This window comes from Oryx dammah, unplaced genomic scaffold (genome assembly GCF_014754425.2).
Source record: "Oryx dammah isolate SB20612 unplaced genomic scaffold, SCBI_Odam_1.1 HiC_scaffold_21, whole genome shotgun sequence".
Classification (NCBI taxonomy): domain Eukaryota; kingdom Metazoa; phylum Chordata; class Mammalia; order Artiodactyla; family Bovidae; genus Oryx; species Oryx dammah.
In genome coordinates this window covers 13,949,346-13,971,292 of record NW_024070205.1, presented here as the reverse complement: position 1 = coordinate 13,971,292, position 21,947 = coordinate 13,949,346, and the positions used below count along the sequence as shown (strand labels likewise).

At 38.9% G+C, this 21,947-nt stretch overlaps 1 protein-coding gene across 1 annotated transcript in view; it reads left to right on the top strand.

The window, feature by feature from the left end:
* Positions 1-21,947, top strand: part of HMCN1 (hemicentin 1) — a 551,984-nt gene that overhangs the window by 269,157 nt on the left and 260,880 nt on the right. The window contains exons 15-19 of the mRNA XM_040263800.1: positions 1,323-1,481; positions 11,750-11,944; positions 15,221-15,316; positions 16,386-16,513; positions 17,819-17,963. Of these exons, the coding sequence (XP_040119734.1) occupies positions 1,323-1,481; positions 11,750-11,944; positions 15,221-15,316; positions 16,386-16,513; positions 17,819-17,963 (723 nt within the window). The remainder of the gene's footprint in view (positions 1-1,322; positions 1,482-11,749; positions 11,945-15,220; positions 15,317-16,385; positions 16,514-17,818; positions 17,964-21,947) is intronic.

The window sequence follows — 21,947 nt, the reverse complement described above, 5'->3', positions numbered from 1 at the left end:
TGAAACCCTAAGAGCAATGGCCTTTAAACCTCCTGGAATTTTTTTAGGATCCCCACAAAAAGTTTGACATTGCCCTTTACAAAAAAGAAGCAAAAGAGATAGAAACACTAAGCTGTCACTTAAACATCAATAAGTAAGTGTTTGTCACTTAGTTGTGCCCAGCTCTTTGAGATCCCATGGATTGTAGCCTGTCAGGCTCCTCTGTCCCCAGAATTCTCCAGGCAAGAATACTGGGGTGGGTTGCTGTTCCCTTCTCCAGAAGATCTTCCTGACCCAGGGATCGAACCTGGGTCTCCAGTACTCGTTTTTTGTTTTTTTTTTTAATGATACTTGTCATCCTGGTTAATTTCATTCTTAGGTAAGGAAAAATCCTGGAGGAAAGGAAGCCTAAGGATAGGCTAACTCAGCTAACAGATTTGTTGAGGCATTGCCTGCCCTCAAATAGAAATGGTTCTCAGAGGATCTGAGGTGTTACAGGGATAGGGAACCCAGACCTAAGTCATCTTTCTTGGGTTATTATGCCCTCACACTGAGGTCAAACTCATTATCTGATTGCATCCTCCACTCATTTATTCCCTACCTGCTTCTTCCCCAAACCCTATAACTCTGACTTAAAAAACTTTGATGTATAATACAGATTTAGTAGAGGTATCCTGGGAGATTAATATAACAACAGTCCTCTCCAGCTATTTCCAAGAGTTCTTCATCCATTCTTTTTCTTTCAACAAGCTCCTTCCTATGCTCTCTAGCCAGCTGTATGTAGTTCCTTAGCCATTCTTAGAATCCCCTCAGGCAGCTTAAACCTCTCACAGGACAAAGTCTGACTGAGAACATTAAGCAAACCAGAAACCTGGGCATTTAGCCAAACTAAGAACACCCATAGTCTCCAAAGTATTTCCTGGGTAATTGAAATTCATCCTGTTAAAAAGATGGTAGAAATTTTGTTTCGATCTTCATCTTCCTTTTCCATTTTCACAGCCGCAGTGATAGCTTCCACACTTTCTTAATCTCCCAACATAGCTTCAAAGAGTTTGTTCTCATTTAGGCACACATACAGTAGGAAATATTTGCACATAATTCATTTAGAGCCTGATTTTTTGGTTATAGGTTAGCCTGTGGAATTAGATAGGCCTAAATCAGCTCATTACCAAGAAACATTTCCTTCTTCCATTGCATAAGCATTGTTTAAGTGTCTGCATTGTGCCAGACACTTGGATTTAAAAACTTTACCATCAGTTTTCTTCAGAAGTTTTGCAGTCAGATCAGTAGCAAACTGTTGAAACCCTTAACTGTGTATTGTTTTCCCTGTCATTCTTACTTAGGGGATCTTGAGCTGAAGCCCTCAACATTCCTCATTATTGACCCTCTCTTGGGACTTTTGAAGATTCAAGAAACTCAAGATTTGGATGCTGGTGATTATACGTGTGTTGCTGTCAATGATGCTGGAAGAGCAACTGGCAGGATAACTCTGGATGTTGGCTGTAAGTAAGCATCCTGGCTCTGACAGACAAGTTTGTTTTGAAATTGACCTGGCATTTTGTCATGCTCACAGCTTTGAAACAGTGGAAATATTTGTCAGAATGGCAAAATTAGAGTTAGCATTTCATAATGTAGTTAACATTTACCAAGTTTTTTTTTTTCTATTTACCAAGCACTGTACTAAGAACAGTGTGTATATATATGTGTGTGTGGAGCCTGGTGGGCTGCCGTCTATGGGGTCACACAGAGTCGGACACGACTGAAGCGACTTAGCAACAGCAGCAGTAGCATGCTAAGAACAGTGAATATATATATGTGTGTGTGTGTTTATGCATTATATCATTAAACCCTTCTAACAATCTTAAGAGGAATATACTATAATTTTCCCTACTACATAGGTAAGGAAATGGAAACTTAAAAAGTCTAAGCAAATTGACCAGCTCAAGAGCTATGGAGGGACGGCCTGGTTGTTTGAACCCAGGTTGTTTGATTTCAGAGACTATAGGCTTCAGTGTCTCTCATCTGTTTGCCAAACATTTTCCTATCAGGAGTCATCCATTTGGACAGCAAATTCCTAAGTATTAACATCTGAAGGCCGAAAATTAGACTTTGGCCCTCGATCATAATTTGGAAATGTTGATGACAGAAAAGGTAGCAGATTGTCCTCTTCCTTTTTTTTTTTTTTTAAATTCACTAGCAATGACTCCTTTGTGTATAAGAACAAAGCATGAACTACAAATAAACATCAATCACAGAGGGAACGATACAGCCTGTGCATGACAACTTCAGTCGAATTACTCAAGGAGTTTGGTCCTCCCTTCTTCATCTCTCCATCTCATGCTTCTTGAAAAATAAAATTACACAGTTATGGTTAACACATGAAATAAAGCAGAGCTTGTTTCATACGAGAAAGAACCCAGCAGCTTAATTTTAACAGATAAGTCATAGGGTTGCATCACTTAAATTTATAAAATATGACATTTCATTAAATTGCATTTTCATTTATGCATGATGATTTTCAAGCCAAAACTGTGTTGTTTTTTTTTAAAGGTTAAGAACTATAAAGAAAGTGCGTTTTTTATTTTGAATAAAGTAACACAGAACATTTCAGTTCTACAGTCTTAGTTCTTTAAATGAAAATCATGTCCCTCTAAGCTTAGTATTTTGTTTTGTATAAACTAAATGGTTTTCCTCTTGGGATCTTTTAAGATCCCCATGCCCCTGGGCTTTCTGGTGAACACTCTGCATTCTTGGTGATTATGCCCTTTGGGTAGAATCAACAAAGCTGGATATGGTCACAAAGATCACTGTAGAATCTGGGGCGCAGCAAGATGTGTTTGAACCATGACTAAACCCTGTGGTTACTGAGAGAAGTGCTTTGGAAATAAGATTGGAAGCTGTGGGTGGAAGGTCTCTAAATCTATCAGCAGAGTATAAGATACAAGAAATGCTTTTAGAAATACTGGGTTGGCCAACCCATCTACCAGTGTTCAGAAAAACTCAAACGAACTTTTTGGCCAACCCAATATAAGGCCCAAATGAAGGGGGTGATCAGATACAAAATTCTTGTTTTTAAGAAATATACAGTTTCACTTCTCAACATTTTCTAGTTTTGCTTCTCCCTCTTCCCTGCATGGATATTTTTTGTTAACCCAACATTCTTTTAGAATTGTCTAGCTTTAGAGGAGTGAAATAGCTTGGCGACAAGGGAATGATCTCCTCAACCCCTCCAAGATTGTAGAAAATCTCCAGAGAAAAGGGAATGACACCCTCAATCTTTCAAGATTGTAGAAAATCTAAACACCTTAACGTGCTTACTTGGTGCTTTCTTGATAATTTTTTTAGCTTCTGGACTTTCCAAGTTTCTCTTCTGATGAGCGAAAAGTCATATAAAAGTTAGAGCTGTCTGTGCTGGAGTGACTTGGAGTGGATTAGGAAACATCCTAATAAAAGTTTGATATTTTATAACCTAGACATCAGTCTGCCTCTTTGTCTTCAGTACATCTCTAATTAGTGCCCTCAGGTGTCTTGCCCTCTTGTATTTACACCCCCCGAGACAGGCTATAACCTGGAGTCATCTTCACATCCTTTCCTATAATCGTGATGCTGACACACCAATGGGAGAGATCACCTAAACCTCGGACTGTGATAAATTAACAGAATCCTTCCTCACCTCTTGACTCAGAGCTCAGACCTCTTGACTCAGAGCTCAGTCCTCCTGTGTGTCTGTGTGTAACTTTCTCTCCCATTCCCTATGGACACCACCACCTTTTCTCTCAGGTGCAGCTTTCCCTTCCACCTCAAAGACAGAAGTGAGACATTATGGCAGTCAGTCCCTTCGCCTCCTACCTCTGTGTCTGTAGACTAATCCTCACCTCCTTCCCTCTCCTCTCCAAGGTTGTGAAAGAAATGAAGACGGGGAAAAGTTGCTAAGATGGTAATATGTGGATCAAAGGACTAAAGGTTGTTACCAGCAAACAGTAAGATTCTGAAAGACTTACCTCAATAAGTCTTTAATTGGTACTTAATAAGTACCAACCATTGTGTGAAGCAGTTCACATACATTACTTCATTTCATAATAACTGTGAAGTTTGTACTATGAGTATCTCTGTTATGAGCTCAGAGAGGTTAGGTAAATTATCCAACATCATACTGCTAATAAATGATAGACCTAAGAGGACTCAGCCCTCTCATCTGTTATATTACGAGACCACAGGCAAATTGTTGTTGTTCAGTCACCCAGTCAATGTCCGACTCTCTGCGACCTCACGGATTGCAGCATGCCGGGCCTCCCTGTCCATCAGCAACTCGTGGAGTTTACTCAAGCTCATGTCCATTGAGTCAGTGATGCTGTCTAACCATCTCATCCTCTGTCATCCCCTTCTCCTCCTGCCTTCAATCTTTCCCAGCATTGGGGTCTTTTCAAATGAGTCAGTTCTTCACATCAGGTGGCCAAAGTATTGGAGTTTCAGCTTCAACATCAGTCCTTCCAATGAATATTCAGGACTGATTTCTTTTAGGATGAACTGGTTTGATCTCCTTGCAGTCCAAGGGACTCTCAAGAGTCTTCCAACACCACAGTTCAAAAGCATCAATTCTTCTGTGCTCAGCTTTCTTTATAGTCCAATTCTCACATCCATACACGACTACTGGAAAAACCATAGTCTTGACTGGACGGACCTTCGTTGGCAAAGTAATGTTTCTGCTTTTTAATATGCTGTCTATGTTGGTCGTAACTTTTCTTCCACAGAGTAAGCGTCTTTTAATTTCATGGCTGCAGTCACCATCTGCTGTGATTTTGGAGCCCCCCCAAATAAAGTCTGCCACTGTTTCCCCATCTATTTGCCATGAAATGATGGGACCAGATGCCATGATCTTAGTTTTCTGAAAGAAAAAAAGATGGCTGTCCCTCACTGTCTTCCAGAGTTTGCCCAAGTTCATGTCCATTGCATCGGTGATGCCATCCAGCCATCTCATCCTCTGAAGCCCTCTTCTCCTTCTGTCCTCAATCTTTCCCAGCATCAGGGACTCTTTCAATGAATCGTCTTTTCTCATCAATGACCAAAATCCAGGAGATTCACTTCAGCATCAGTCATTCCAGTGAATATTCAGGGTTGATCTCCCTTAAGATTGACTGGTTTAGCAAATTGTTACAGTGAAATTAAAAAACTGTTTTGAGTTTAGAAAACTGTGGTCTGGGCATGAAATTTGATGAAAAGGAGGAATTGCTGGAGGGCTGAAGGTCTCGAAGTTGGTAGCTGGTTGACGTGGGCCTCAGAGGAACATGATTACTAATTTGGAGCAGAGAGGTAGAAATTTGAAATGGCCTTAAAATAAAAGGATGTAAGAAAAAAAGTTATGTATGGTTATATGTTTATCCCTTGTTCCTTGATCTGGATTTTTTTTGTCTTCACTCATATTCAAAATCTTCACTCTCAATGACCTTTTCTAAAACAATGGCTTCCTTAATTTTATTCCAGTAATTTTCCTGATGGAGCTACTTACATAAACTCTATTGTTTGCTTACTGTAATCTTGATCATTGTTAGCAGTTGCCAAATAACTTAATATTACATTACCATTCATGATTTTGGCATGCCTTAACTATTTCCCTATTCACCATTAGTATTCTGATCATTGTATTAATAGCTCACAGAGTTTGATTAGACCTTTTCTGGCCACCTAAAAGTATTGTTGCATATCCTAGCAAATAGATGATGTAACTGCCACACACTATGTATGTCACAGTTGTGGTGATGGTTCTGATTACTACAAGTAGGTTTAAAAGCAAACTGCCCCCCTAAAAAAAAAAAGCCAAGTTTTACCCAGAATTTATATAGTGGTTAAGAGAATGGGCTGTAAAAAATGACTGGGTTTTCTGCCTAGCTTTTACTAGTACCTACTTGATAGGTTGGACTTCCCACATGACTCCATGGTAAAGAATTTGCCTGAGAAGCCGGAGATGTGTGTTCAGTCCCTGGGTCAGGAAGATTCCCTGGAGATGGAAATGGCAACCCACTCTAGATTTTGTGCCTGGGAAATCTCATGAACAGAGGAGCCTGCTGGGCTATATAGTCCATGGGGTTGCAAAAGGAGTCAGACATGACTGAGCAACTAACCAACCTACCAACCAACAACTTGATAGGTTGGCTGTAAAGATGAAATGAGGTATTGTAGCCCATACTTTGGGTTGGCCCAGAAGTTCGTTCGGATTTAAACTTCTTGGCCAAAGCAACACATTCAGTATGTGAGCAGTCACTGCTTTTCCTTCAAAGCTGCTTAATGGGACATGTATCAAATAGGTGAATATTTACTTTACAACCTGAGTGGTCATTTTGATTCTCTGAGTTTTGAAAAATAATACAAAAAAAGCATTAAAAATAGTGGTATAGCATTTAAGATTAAGCATTGTGCTTTTAATATGATAGTGTTTCAACTTGATTTTTGAAAAGAGGGCTTGAGATAATTTAAGTGCTACTTTTAGTAGTGTATAAAATTATTCATTTGAGTTCCAGAACTATTGGGCATAAATTTAAGTAGATTATGACTTAAGAAGAAAAACTTGCTTTTATCCATGTCATGTAACTAGTTGGACTTTCAGATTGTTTTTGTGGGTCTGTTACTTCACGTAAACAATACTAGATCAAAAAATAATCTTAAAAAGTCTGTTTCATGTTATTTTTGAGTTCTAGCTTCTTGTTGTGAGTCTCCATTTTCCTATTTCTCATTATCATGACTTTAAGTTGTGGACATTTCAGGTCATTGCTCAGGGATCGTTACCAGTGCTTTTCATCCTTTTTCAAAAGGATGTCATTTGGAAGAGAAGAGGATTGGCTCCATCAAACAAAAAACTGGCCTGGCAGTGACTCTATTTGCAGGATTCCACACCACAGAGGGTGATGTTTTAGGCTTAGACTGTGGTTTCATGTTTTGTGGTTTGGTAGAACCAAAACAGGGTGTTCAGCCATTTTAGAAAAAAAAATTCTCAGTTGGACTCATGTAATGCAAAAGTTGCCATAGTCGGGAGAGATTTAATTATCACTGAAGGAACTAGAATAACTTTATAGAGTAGGTTTTAGATCATGATGGTAAATCTGTTTGTAAGTTTTATATTTTCAAAATAATGTGTTCGTACAACCACGTCCACCTGTAAGTGACACTTGCACATAAACATTGAGGGGATTATAGGGGACCCAGCATAATAAATCTATTAAAGTATATGCGGAAGCCAGGGACTTCCCTGGCAATTCAGTGGCTAAGACTTCACTTCCATTGCAGAAAGTAAGGGTTCGACCCCTGACTGGGAGTTAAGATCCCACATGCCTCAGGGCCAAATATCCAAAACATAAAACAGAAACATTATATACAGAAACCAAATTTAAAACTAATATTAGATACATTAAACTCTAGAACTATAATTTAACAAATTAACTATACAGCATTTATGATCACTGATAGTTAATACTTGGGTAATTACTACATGCTAAATGACTGATAATGATTCTTTCTTTTACGAATATGAGATAGGATATGTTATTATCCCTCTTTTGGGAAATTTAGACTAGGGGAGGTAAAATAATTTTTCAAGTTTATATACTAAGAAATAGTGAAGCTGCAATTTGATACCACCTGAAAGAGAAAGGAAAAGTGAAGTCGCTCAGTCGTGTCTGACTCTTTGCGACCCCATGGACTGTAGCCGACCAGCTTTCTCCGTCCATGGGATTTTCCAGGCATGAATACTGGAGTGGGTTGCCATTTCCTTTTTGAGGGGATCTTCCCGACCCAGGGATCGGACCCAGGTCTCCCGCGTTACGGGCAGACGCTTTAGCCTCTGAGCCACCAGGGAAGCCCCCTGGTGGGCTGTCATTTCCCTAAGCTGCTTCTGTAACTACTAGCTCCTCTGTGTTTGTTGCTCAATCCTGTCCCACTCTGCGACCCCATGGGCTGGGGCCCGCCAGGCTCCTCCATCCATGGGATTCTCCAGGCAAGAATACTGGAGTGGGTTGCCATTTCCTTCTATTTTTTGTTTGTTTGTTTTTAACTAAATTAAATTCTGCTTCCTTTCCCTCTGGTTTTGCTAACCTATTTACCATCCACCCAACGTAATTCACTTGGAGTCTGAGTTGGCCACACTCAGGAGCAGGAAGTTCTTAAAAGGCCTCTTGAGCTGCTTCATACTGAGGTTTGCTTGTCATCCATGCTGTCTTGGCTGCTCATCTAGTGCCTGGTACTCTCATTTTCCTTGTTTCCTGGCAGTAGGACGTTTTTCCCTGACCTTGTGCTTGTCTCGTGCCTCACACTGTTCCCAAAGCTTCTTCACCACAGGTGACTTCTCTCATCTCAATTGAGTTTTATGGGGCACAACTTGAGCGTCACTTATCCTTTTAAAATCTGGTTTGTTCTTTCTTATGTCTGAAAAGTCTCATTCATCTCCATTTTCACTGATGACTGTGTTCTATTATGTCACTAATCTTGGTTTCCTCCCAAATTGTTGATTAGTCCCAGGCTTCTGTATATCTTTTGCTTTTCTGGAGCTTATTTTCGGTCCCATTTCTAGATTCACCTGTTCACTCTGAACCTAGCACATTTTGTAACATTTATACATCTCTTTTTCAGAAAAGCAACTAGCTCTAGAATAAATGACTAATCTCACTCTAGATAGAAGTAAGGCCTTATATAACTAGGATAAGCAAACCAATGAGCTGCTTTCTAAACTATTTTTAAATGCATTTATTTTGCCTACTTTTTTTTATTAGTCAAATTCCCATATAGAGGTAAGAGAAATCTGAATAAATACACAACTTCCTTTTAGAAACACATTACTCAATAGTAGTGTTAAATTTTATTATATGTAGTTTCAGTAAACAAATGGTGGGACTATGACATTGCCGTGGTTTTTCAAAATTCAAATTCAAATGTACTTGACCAATGCTGTTTTCAGCTTGTACACTTAATGCACACACACACACATGCTAGGTTATTGTTGTTTTAATATTGATTCAGTCATTCATAGATATCTAGCAGTCATGTATAATGCACAGAGTGCCATGTTAGTTGCTATAGAAGATAAAAACATGGTTGCAAATATAAATTCTCTGCAGAAAGTCAAATGTGTAGTCTAGTAAGAGACTGAATGGAGCCATTGCTATGAGAATGGTGTAGAGTGAGTTCTCTGAAACCTCAGAGAGGGAAAAAATCATATCCGGTAGGATGGTAAGAGAGGTGATTGAGGAAGGGCCTTTTGAACTGCATTCAAGAACTGTTAGTATTTCAATAGCCAGAGATCAACTTCAGACATCATATTTGAAAGGAGTGATGTTGGCACAGGTGCTGATTTGAGAAAGGTCAGTCCTTGCCTGGAGTAAATTCTGATGGTCCAGAGAATAAGATTTGTATAGAGAACTAATGGAAAATAGGACTACAAAGTTAAAGGAGGTCCTTTAGCCCAGGTTAATAATGAATTGATGCGTTTGAACTGTGGTGTTGGAGAAGACTCTTGAGAGTCCCTTGGACTGCAAGGAGATCCAACCAGTCCATTCTGAAGGAGATCAGCCCTGGGATTTCTTTGGAAGGAATGATGCTGAAGCCGAAACTCCAGTACTTTGGACACCTCATGCGCAGAGTTGACTCATTGGAAAAGACTCTGATGCTGGGAGGAATTGAGGGCAGGAGGAGAAGGGGATGACCCAGGATGAGATGGCTGGATGGCATCATGGACTCGATGGCCGTGAGTCTGAGTGAACTCCGGGAGATGGTGATGGACAGGGAGGCCTGGCGTGCTGCGATTCATGGGGTCACAAAGAATCGGACATGACTGAGCGACTGAACTGAACTGAATGCTACTTGGGAGACAGGTGTTCACCAAAGTCCCAGAATTACCATTTAGAAGGAGAGAAGTGATCTCCACACCTATTTTTACCAGGTAGATAACCAGCTTGAATTTGGGCAGTTATAAGAACCCATAGAAAAGAGAGGCTGATAAAATGTTAAAGAACTGTGACTCTGGAGTCAGATCAGTCTGATTTTCAATACTAGTTCCATTGTTCAGCTCCATGTGACACTTAGCAAATTAACCATCTCTGTTTCAGCTTCTATAAAATTGGGATAATAACAGTATCTACCTCATAGGGATATCATGAAGATCAAATGAGATAATTAATGAAGGGGACTTAACCAAGTCTCTGGCTGTATATGCTATAGTTGTTGCAATTCATAACCAATGTTTAATCTTGACATTATCAAGGAGACGTTCTTAGGGTGCTTCCTCTATACTGAACAGGCTTCATCTATTACCTCTAATAGTATCTTGTGTTTCTCCTTGCCTGATGCCTCACACGTCATTACTCATAAGTTCTGTGGGATATACTGAGAGCCTCATCTATTTAGGCTTGCTGACAGCATCCTCCCTATCTTGCATTCCTGTGTTTTCCAAGGTAGGCCTGTTAACCTCTCATTTTTCTTTCTGGCTTCTGTGGTTACCTAAATTATGTACATAACTGTAGACTTGTTATCTATAATTTTATAATTTCTGAATCATTTCTTAACTCTAAGATTAATCACTCCCTAGGCTCCATTTATCAAAAGCTACCCTGTAAATTTAAATGATTGATTTTTAAGCTTCAATTTCTTTAACTCAAAAATACAAAAAAAAAAAAAAGGTATTGAGAAGCAAGAATGTGATATACACCAATAATATAATTTAAGATTAAATACTGTCTGCTTGTTATATAGTGATCTATTGAAGAACAAGCCCTGATATGAATTAATTTATTTAAAGATTCCACCAAAAAAGTAAGTTTTGGAAATTGTCTAAAGTATTTCATTACAAAGCAGACTTATTTATTAGAAAAGTTAAAGTTTTGAGGAGTGTGGCATAAACTAAAAGACAGATTCCAAAAATGAAAGATTCTCTTTAGTTAAGGAAATCCTGATTTAAATTGTCATTGCTTCTATCTTATCACGTTAAGGGAATAGTTGAACTTCCTTGTGCCTCTATTCATTTATTAAGAAAATGTGTTTTTAATAGCAGACAAGAGTGTTTAAAACAGATATTTATAATAGTATATGAACAATAAGTTGATTCAAATTCATTTGTTGTTTGTTTATTAAATTCAGTTCAGTTAGTGGTTCAGTTGTGTCCAACTCTTTGCGACCCCATGGACTGCAGCATGCCAGGCTTCCCTGTACATCACTAACTCCCGGAGATTGCTCAAACTCATGTCCGTTGAGTCAGTGATGCCATCCAACCATCTCATCCTCTGTTGTCTCTGTCTCCTCCCTCCTTCAGTCTTTCCCAGCTTTGGGATCTTTTCCAGTGAGTCAGTTCTTCGCATCAGGTGGCTAAAGTATTGGTGTTTCAGGTTCGGCATCAGTCCTTCCAGTGAATATTCAGGATTGATCTCCTTTAGGATGGACTGGGTGTATCTCCTTGCAGTCCAAGAGACTCTCGAGAGTCTTCTCCAACACCACAGTTCAAAAGCATAGATTCTTCGGCACTCAGCTTTCTTTGTAGTCCAACTCTCACATCCATACATGATCACTGGAAAAACCATACCCTTGACTAGACGGACCTTTGTTAGCAAAGTAATGTCTGCTTTTCAATATGCCGTCTAGATTTGTCATCACTTTTCTTCCAAGGAGCAAGCATCTTTTAATTTCGTGGCTGCAGTTTATTCATGCTGTTTATTAAATTAGCTATAAATTAATTTCTATTTCATGTGCCTTTATATGATACCAATAACCTTTTTTTTTTATTTTAAATATCTTCCAGCACCTCCAGTTTTTATACAAGAACCTACTGATGTATCTGTAGAGATTGGCTCAAATGTGACATTACCTTGCTATGTCCAGGGTTATCCAGAACCAAAGATTAAATGGCGAAGACTAGACAACATGCCCATCTTCTCAAGACCTTTTTCAGTGAGTTCCATCAGCCAACTAAGAACAGGAGATCTCTTTATTTCAAGTAGGTTAAAGAAAATATATTTTATACAAATATGTACATTGAAAGTATATATAGGCATTAATATGTTCAAAATAGTAAATTAATCTTGCCAACACATTTTGTGTTTGTTGAGTTTCATTTTAAAATAATACTGAACTCGTGCCTGGGATTTATCATAAATGAATAGCATTTTATTCAATTTTATGTTGTTACTATATCATAAAGACTTATGAAGCAGTATGTCTTCTTTATAGCTCAGTTTCTTATTACAAATAGAGTCAACCTGGGCCTGTAGGTGGATAAGTAATCATGTCTTATTTATTCTTGTACCAACTGTTGTCTAGAGAGGTAAAATGTTAATTGTTTGGGGCCAAGAATTCATAATCACATGCATAGGGACCCTATTCACTATGAATGTTGACTAAAAACTATCTATCTGGAGCAAAACATTTTTTAAACAGTTGAATATTCCATCATCTCAATTTTTACCAATAATCTCTTAAGCATTCAGATATTTGTAAACTCTTAGTACTTTTTCACATATTGTTAAGAATATTTGGATAATGGAATAAGAGGAGTAAAAACAATTCAATGATTAATTGACTTTTTTAAAAAAATTATGTTTTAGGGTATTTTGTAGAAAGCTCCCCATAAGTAATTTTCATGTTTATTAACAATGTCAAATGTACATTAACCTCTCTTAAAGTTTCAGTACAAATTAAACTAATTACAAGCACTTACATGTTCAGCTTTGTGCTAGGCTCTATGGTGAAGACTGAAGTCAAAATGGGGTTCCTCCCTCAGATATTTTATAATCTACTATCTGAGCAGGTGGCCATATTAGTACATATGAGAATTACTTAATAGATGGGTCAGATTGTGCAGAACCTGAAATGTGCAGGTGAAGAAATGTAGTTGGTAAGGTAGCAAATAGCCCCCCAAGCTTCCTAGGCAGGAAAAGGCAGTGAAAGTACTGTTTCAGAACAGCTCCTCTCCAGGATAGAGGAGACATGAGCTAGAAGGAAGAAGAGAGAAGCTCACACAGATAGGTTGACACAGTGGTGATGAGAAACTGCTCAGAGGGAAACAAAAAGAATTGAAAACAAATCAGTTGGTGGAAATAAAAGAAAAGAAAAAATAAACAAGGGCAGTGTATTCATCAGTGGTTGCCCAGTTGCTCAAAGTAAATTATCTGAAAGGAAGCTAACAATTAGAAATTTAGTTCTCAGTGGTATTTTGTATTTCTCTACAAAATAGTCTGAGTTGATAATATGAAAAATAGCTTGGTTAGAAATAATCTCCAACTTATTAACCAGGTGGTTTGCCAAAGTTGCCTTGACAAATGAATGTTTGCTGATTTTGAGAGTACATGCCATCAGCATTTACCAGATGCAAATTCTATAGTTAAATGCATGTAGTTAACAGAGTAGAAACTTGGTCGGCACTCTTTGAAATAGGAGGGAAGTATTCATAATGGAAAACTATTATTTTTTCTCTGTCAGTGTCTTATCAATAGATTAAAATGTGCTTATTTTAGTTAAGATATTTGCAAAGATGACAGTCAGTCCCCTATTTAAAACCTTTTGACTTCCCAGTTGCTCGTAAGATAAAACTATGCTTTTTAAAAGGCAGCAGTCTACCTCTTCGTCTTCAGGCTTCTGATTATGTCCACACAACCTGTAACCCAGTAATCCTCCCCCTATCCCCAATCTTTAATTTAAAATATTTCATAAATATGCTTTTTATTACTCTGAAAATGTTATATATTTGACTGACCTACATAATAAAAAATTTTAACATGCAAATTGAGTACAAAAGAAAACAAAGTAATTTTTCTTAAAATAATACATATTTCAGTAGATAAATGGGCTTCCCTGGGGTGGCTCAGTGGTAAAGAATCTGCCTGAAATGCAGGAGACCCGGGTTTGATCCCTGTGTTGGGAAGATCTCCTGGAGGAAGAGCATGGCAGCCCACTCCAGTACCCTTGCCTAGAGCATCCCATGGATAGAGGAGCCTGATGGGCTGCAGTCCATAGGGTCACACAGAGTTGGACACAACTGAAGTGACTCAGCAGCAGCAGCAGTAATAGATAAATATCCAGGCAATGCTCACAGAGTATGTATACATGTTTATTTACATCACCATGAACTTGACAGCTAAAATGTAGAGTGATAAAGGAATATGGATTGATGACCCAGAAACTCTAGGCTGGTTCTAAAATGGTATACAATTTTGGGAAAGTTCTTTCTTTCTTCCACTTACACAAGGTTAGGTTGTAGGCTCAAATAATTATAAACAGAGTCATCAAATTCAAAAATTTCCAGTGGGGCCTTTGAAAGTCTTGCTGAACTTGGGATATTATTCCTATTGTGAATTGTCTGCCTCGTTGTCGCCAGTAGACACTCCTTATCATTTGCTGTTGTTATTTTAAATCATGTCTGACTCTTTGTGACCCCATGGACTGTAGCCTGTCAGGCTCCTCTGTCCATGGGATTTTTTGGGCAAGATTACTGGAGTGCATTGCCATTTTCTCCTCCAGGGGCTCTTCCTGACCCAGGGGTCGAATCCACATCTCCAGGTTTCCTGCATTGCAGATGGATTCTCTACCGCTGAGTCACCGGTGAAGCTTCTCCTAATCATTGTACCAATGAAAACAGTTTCTCCTGCCAGCCTCCAAAATGTCCCTAGGGAGCTGATACATATTTCCGTTCTTTGAACAGAGCATGATTTTTCAAGTCACGCTCTTGCCTTTGAGCCGATTGGGTTTGGACTGTCCTTCCTCTGTTCTACGTGTTGTTTAAGGTATAGCTCAGGCTTCCCTAGTGGCTCAGAAGTAAAGAACCAGCCTGCAAGGCAGGAGAGGCTGGAGATATGGGTTCAATTCCTGGGTTGGAAAAATCCCTTGGAAGAGGAAATGGCAACCCATTCCAGTATTCTTGCTTGGGAAATCCCAAGGACAGAGGAGCCTAGCGGGCTGCAGTCCATGGGGTCGCAAAGAATCGGACACTGCTAAGCTTACATGCACAAGCAGATATTAACTCCTATGTGACTCCTTCCCTAACTCCTCCCATGCCGTCAGGCACTTCTGTCTCTCTGCTCCCACAGCTCATGGTCTGAAGCTCAAATGAGAGCATTTTCACACTGCAGTAGGATTGTTGTTTTCTATCTATGTCTCTTTTCCTAGAATGGGAACTACCAGGTGGCAATATCGTATTTTCCACTCGCAGATCTCAGCACTGTGACTCACATGTGCTTAATGGGTGGTGCTGAGTGAGTGAATCATCTCTTCTTTTTAGACTTATGGGCAAGTGATAAAGGAACATATATTTGTGAAGCGGAAAACCAGTTTGGAAAGATCCAGTCCCAGACAACAGTAACAGTGACTGGACTTGGTAAGATCAATGAAATAGTTAGCACATTTTTTGCAAACATCAGGCTTCTTGTACTACCTCATCTCTTCCTTGTACCATTAAAAAAAAAAAGGTAAATATATGATTGCAACATTAGCCGTCCTTTCCTTCTACCCTATTTTATATTTCCTTGATGTTAGAAGTGGAAATAACCTTAGATATGTCCACTTTGAGCTCCTTACCTTCCACCTGAAGAAATGAAGCTCAACTGAATAAATTGAGTCTGAGTACACACACAGACACACACATACTGGTGGTATTCTTTTCTAGTTCTTTTCTTTACACTTATCATTTTAGTCCACATGGAATTATTTCTGTGTGTGGTATGAAGTAGGAATACCAAATCCTTTCTTTCCAAGTGGTCAGACTTTAGTACAGTATCTTTTATTGAATATTCTCTTCTCACTGATTAAAATACCTATTGGGCCACACGCTTAAATTTGTATTCTATGTCTGTTCATTGGAACTGCATGTACATAAGCTTAAAATTTCCAAGAAGAATCTCTTAGGGCTTTTACTTTGGTTTTTACTTTACTAGGGCTTTTACTTTGATTCCTGTTGAATTTATTCATTGATTTCTAGAAAGGGATACGTTTACAAAGCCTCTGTGCCTTCTGTCATTCTGTTTTCCCAAGCTGTTATGACAGCCTCCTCACTCATCTCATCCCTTCTAATTGTCCCTTGTCCAATAAGTTCCCAGATGAATATTTGCTGCTGATTCTGCTTTTCTATTTATCACTGCTTTCACTCACTCTCCATCTGTCTGTTGAATATTTTGCAAATTTCTTGGCTTGACTTTTCAGGCCTTTAAGCCGTAGACCTACTCTATGTAACTGTCTTTACTTCCATACTATTACCTGTCCTCTTGCCAGTCTCTATTGCTTAGAAGGGTCCTGTATCTCTATCTTCTAATTTGTGCATTTAAATATCTTGTTCTTGAAAACTCGGTTTTCTAATAGCTTCATTAGTAGTCATCTTGGTCTATAAAAGAGTTGGCCTTCCTTTTGAGTGAAATAGTGCTGATGGTGGCTGTGTGCTCGCTCTGATTTAGTCGCTCCACTCATTGGAATCAGCCCCCCAGTTACCAGTGTAATTGAAGGACAGCAGCTTACTTTGCCTTGTGCTCTACTGGCTGGAAATCCCATTCCAGAACGTCGGTGGATTAAGAATTCAGCCATGGTAAGAGCATTTGAAATCCATGCTTTCATATTCCTAATTTTCTTGAGTAAGAGGCAATGTGTTTCAGCCACTGAAATTTCAATAAAATAAATATGCAAACATTTAAAAAATGAATGTTTTTTCAGTATTAATATGTTTATGCAGTTTATATGATTTTGGAATTAGTATGATGGAGAAATAGTCAATGGTGTAATTTTTATGATTTTGCATTAAATTCAGTGCTACTAGAAAATTCCAGAATATGTAAAAAATGCAGCAAGGATGAAGTTTGTTTTCATAGCATTTAAATATCTTATGTCCTTTTTTGCAGGACATAATAAAATGTTAATATTCTCATAAAATTGTTTCATCTTATATTTTAATCTTTATTATTATCTTCAAACATTCTTTTACAGTGAACTATTTTACAATGTAGATCAATTTTTTCTCATCGTTTTTCAAGGCATAACTTGTGATTATGAAGCAATTTGAAAATTTTTCACAGGTCTAAGGAATTATTCTGTAAACATCTATCTATGGCAATAAATTTTCATCTAGTTCAGAGCATTTTTCCTTCTATTTTCCAGAGTATTTAGACTTACTCTCCTCTTGAAGTGCAAATTAAAAGTGAATTGAGTCCATGAAATAAGATGTAAAAAAGTTCATATTTGCATAAAAACCCGAGAAAAACTAGTGCACCTCACTCAGTAATAAATGCCCTTATGACATAGGATGATACTGTTTGAGCACTAAAGTACCCTGTGACTGAACAAAATACATAAATGGTACAGAGTTAGAGGTAATGATTATTAACAAACTCTTGTCACCCTTCTCTCATGTAGTTCCTGTATCATGCATTGACTTCTAATATTTCTATCTGAATAGGGTAGGTGTTGAGATCATTCTCTCCATTTGAGTGATGCTTGATTGCCAAAATAAAAATGTCAAATGGCTTGCAAGTGGTAATCAAGTCTTCTTGAAAAAGAACAAATTAAGCCAATAGTAAGAGTCAAATTTGGGTTCTGCATGATAACCAAAATTACAGAAACAGGGAATAAATGTTGTTTCTATTTCTTTCCCTTTCCAACATATGCATAATTCCAACAGATGTTAGTGGATAGAATTTTTGGTGGTATATCACAATGACATACAAATGTTATGACGCTTGGTAACATTTTATGCTCATCATTTTTCACTTAAGGATGTTAAAATATTTCGTTATTTTATAAGACATTTAATAATCCAGTTGGAAAAGAAAGCAGATCTGCTTTTGGCTTAGACACTATTGCCTTTTTAATTAAAAAAATGACTTTTTTTCCCTTCAAGTTGGTCCAAAACCCTTACATCACTGTACGCAGTGATGGGAGTCTCCATATTGAAAGAGTCCGCTTGCAGGATGGAGGCGAGTATACTTGTGTGGCCAGTAACGTTGCTGGAACCACTAACAAAACTACCACTGTGGACGTGCATGGTAAGAGGCGCACCCATCATAATTTTTTTTCCCAGTTCAGAACTGGGTCCATGTCTTTAAATCAAATCGCTCTGTTCCTCTAATTATAAGAAGTAGATATCTTTCCTAATTGTTATTCTTAACAAAAAGCCTTATTTCTTGAACAGTATTTAACATTGTTAAGGCTGTTTCCAGATTTCCCTTTCCTGTGTACACAAAAAGATATTATTGGGAGTTACTAGCTGAGTCTGTCCAAGGGCTTTTGTAAGTGGGTTCTTAATTGATAAAAGTGAACTTAGCTCTCAAAGAGTTATGTTTAAAAATACATTTTAATTTCAGGCAAGCAGGACTTATTATACCATCCAAACTGCCTCTTCTTTTCAGATTGTGTAACAGCCATGTCCTTTCTAATAACCCCTTTGTGTGTTAGCTAGAAATGACCTAAACTTTTCTAAAGGCCATCTCATGTGCTCCAAACAATCTTTTTGCATGTTATAAAGGTCACAGATGAAAAAATCTAGAAGCTATCTTTTTTTCCATTCGTGAGTAACCATTGTCAACTTTTTACATCTCAATAGATGACAGCTACATAGTTCAAGAAATTGTCATAATTTTTTAAAATATTTCCTTTAAAGACTTTGCAACATTGCTTTCCTAAAGTGTAGTATTAAAAACTAGCTCTGTGTACAGGGATGAAAGTAGAATAGAACATTTATTTTTAGTAGTTAATTCAGTCTTTTTTAGGGCCTGAATTGGACAATCCAGTAATTTCCAAATTTTGCTGGTTCTGCTGAAGTTTCCAGTGAATGCAGGCCATCTTCTTTTTGATGTCTGCTTTTCCTATAAATAGCCTCTTCCACCTCTTTCAATCTCAGACCAATCTTGTGGCAATCTCCACCAACCTTTTATGAAATATTCTTAAAGAAATAATAAAGTAATACTAAAATAGTTATGGTCCAAAAGAGTTAATACATAATGCCAGGTTGTCTGCAGTTGTGTTTCATGTATCATTCAGTTCAGTCACTCAGTCGTGTCCGACTCTTTGCGACCCCATGAATTGCAGCACTCCAGGCCTCCCTGTCCATCACCAACTCCCGGAGTTCACTCAAACTCACGTCCATCGAGTCAGTGATGCCATCCAGCCATCTCATCCTCTGTCATCCCCTTTTCCTCCTGCCCCCAATCCCTCCCAGCATCAGAGTCTTTTCCAATGAGTCAACTCTTCGCATGAGGTGGCCAAAGTACTGGAGTTTCAGCTTCAGCATCAGTCCTTCCAATGAACACCCAGGACTGATCTCCTCGAGGATGGACTGCGTGGATCTCCTTGCAGTCCAAGGGACTCTCAAGAGTCTTCTCCAACACCACAGTTCAAAAGCATCAATTATTCGGTGCTCAGCTTTCTTCACAGTCCAACTCTCACATCCACACATGACCACTGGAAGAACCATGGCCTTGACTAGACGGACCTTTGTTGGCAAAGTAATGTCTCTGCTTTTGCATATGCTATCTAGGTTGGTCATAACTTTCCTTCCAAGGAGTAAGCGTCTTTTAATTTCATGGCTGCAATCACCATCTGCAGTGATTTTGGAGCCCCCCAAAATAAAGTCTGACACTGTTTCCACTGTTTCCCCATCTATTTCCCATGAAGTGATGGGACTAGATGCCATGATCTTCGTTTTCTGAATGTTGAGCTTTAAGCCAACTTTTTCACTCTCCTCTTTCACTTTCATCAAGAGGCTTGTTAGTTCCTCTTCACTTTCTGCCATAAGGGTGGTTTCATCTGCATATCTGAGGTTATGGATATTTCTGCCAGCAATCTTGATTCCAGCTTGTGCTTCTTCCAGCCCAGTGTTTCTCATGATGTACTCTGCATAGAAGTTAAATAAGCAGGGTGACAATATACAGCCTTACGTAAAGGAGAGAAATGGTATGGACCTAACAGAAGCAGAAGATATTAAGAAGAGGTGGCAAGAATACACAGGAGAACCGTACAAAAAAGAGCTTCACGACCAAGATAATCACAATGGTGTGATCATTCACCTAGAGCCAGACATCCTGGAATGTGAAGTCAAATGGGCCTTAGAAAGCATCACTACGAACAAAGCTAGTGGAGGTGATGGAATTCCAGTTGAGCTATTTTAACCTCTGCACCACCAGGAAAGCCCCCCAGTTGAGCTATTTTAAATCCTGGAAGATGATGCTGTGAAAGTGCTGCACTCAGTATGCCAGCAAATTTGGAAAACTCCCGCAGTGGCCACAGGACTGGAAAAGGTCAGTTTTCATTCCAATCCCAAAGAAAGGCAATGCCAAAGAATGCTCAAACTACTGCACAGTTGCACTCATCTCACATGCTAGTAAAGTAATGCTCAAAATTCTCCAAGCCAGACTTCAGCAATATGTGAACTGTGAACTTCCAGATGTTCAAGCTGGTTTTAGAAAAGGCAGAGGAACCAGAGATCAAACTGCCAACATCTGCTGGATCATGGAAACAGCAAGAGAGTTCCAGAAAAACATCTATTTCTGCTTTATTGACTATGCCAAAGTCTTTGACTGTGTGGATCAGAATAAACTGTGGAAAATTCTGAAAGAGATGGGAATACCAGACCACCTGACCTGCCTCTTGAGAAACTTACATGCAGGTCAGGAAGCAACAGTTAGAACTGGACATGGAACAACAGACTGGTTTCATGTATGGCTAGAGCCCATACATTTCCCAGAGTGCCGGGAGCCGCCATGGGAAATCCCCCCCATGACAAGGTCATGTGGAAGAGAACTGTTAAGCAAGGCTTCAGAACTCAAGGGGCTCCCTAGGCTTTCTCAAGCATCTACCCCAAAACCAGAATCTGTCTGTTTTATTGTTTTACAACTTTCCCCAACTCCTCTGACATTAACAGGGGGCCAACCCTGACCACCTTTTTCTAAAGAAAATTAACTTAGGGATCTAGCTAATAAGTCTCCTGGACATGAGAGGAACATTTCAAATCAAACCCCCTCTATTAGCATTCTAGCTTGCTCAGCAGGTATATCCAGACCCTTATAGCTACGCGTGTGATTATTTATAGCCTCCCAACTGTGAGAAGCACGGAAAGCCTAAAACAGAGCCTTTGAAAGAGTTAAAAGTTATTAAAGTAGTGCTAGTGTTAATGTAGGGTTTCATTATTAGGCCAATGCTTGTTGCTAAGTTCCCATATCTCTTATCCACTGTGCACCTGGGAACGCATTAGTTAACATAGTGAAAATGCTAGAAAAACAAGTGTAGCCTTGAATTTAACCATATCAGACTTTTGAGCTAATTGTTTTCTTCTTGCACCTTTGCTCTGTGAAAAACGTAACTCTGTTTGGCATTTTCTGAGGCTGACATAGATTAGAAATATAAAGAAAAAACACTTTGAGGGAAAACAAGTTTTCTGGTTGAGCAGCCTTTATCAAAAGAGGGTCATAAAATGTTCACAGGCCTCCAAGGCCAGAAGATACTGTACGCAACATCTTTTGTGGAAAAGGTATGCAGAAAAATCATGGTTTCGATAAAGGCAATACTGCTGGAATGTTGGGCTGACTCTGTATGACCTTGCATCTTTCATTTCCCTCTATGTACAAAAAAGGTATATAAGTACCATTTAAAAATAAAGCTATGGATCTCGCTCATCAAAACAGCTTGATCTCCTCGTGTCAATCATTTTCCTCCTCTTACTCTCTCTTTCAGGCTAGTTCCCATCTGGAGTACAGAGATCCGCCGTGTCTACTTATTTGCCTGGGTTTCTAAGACCTGAACGGGAAGGTGCCCTGCGCCTTCACTCCCTCGGGAGACAGGGAGGGCACCTGTGGCCTCATGTAGATGGTGCAAGTCTCTTGTCTTGAGACTTTATTGATTTTCTGTATAAACCAAGGAACTCCAGCCTCTTTTCTTCTCTCCTGTAGTTTCTTATCTACAACATTCTTCTCTCTCTCTCTCTCTCAATCAATCACCGACGCCGTTTCTCCTTCGGGTTTCCCTGTCCTGCGGGG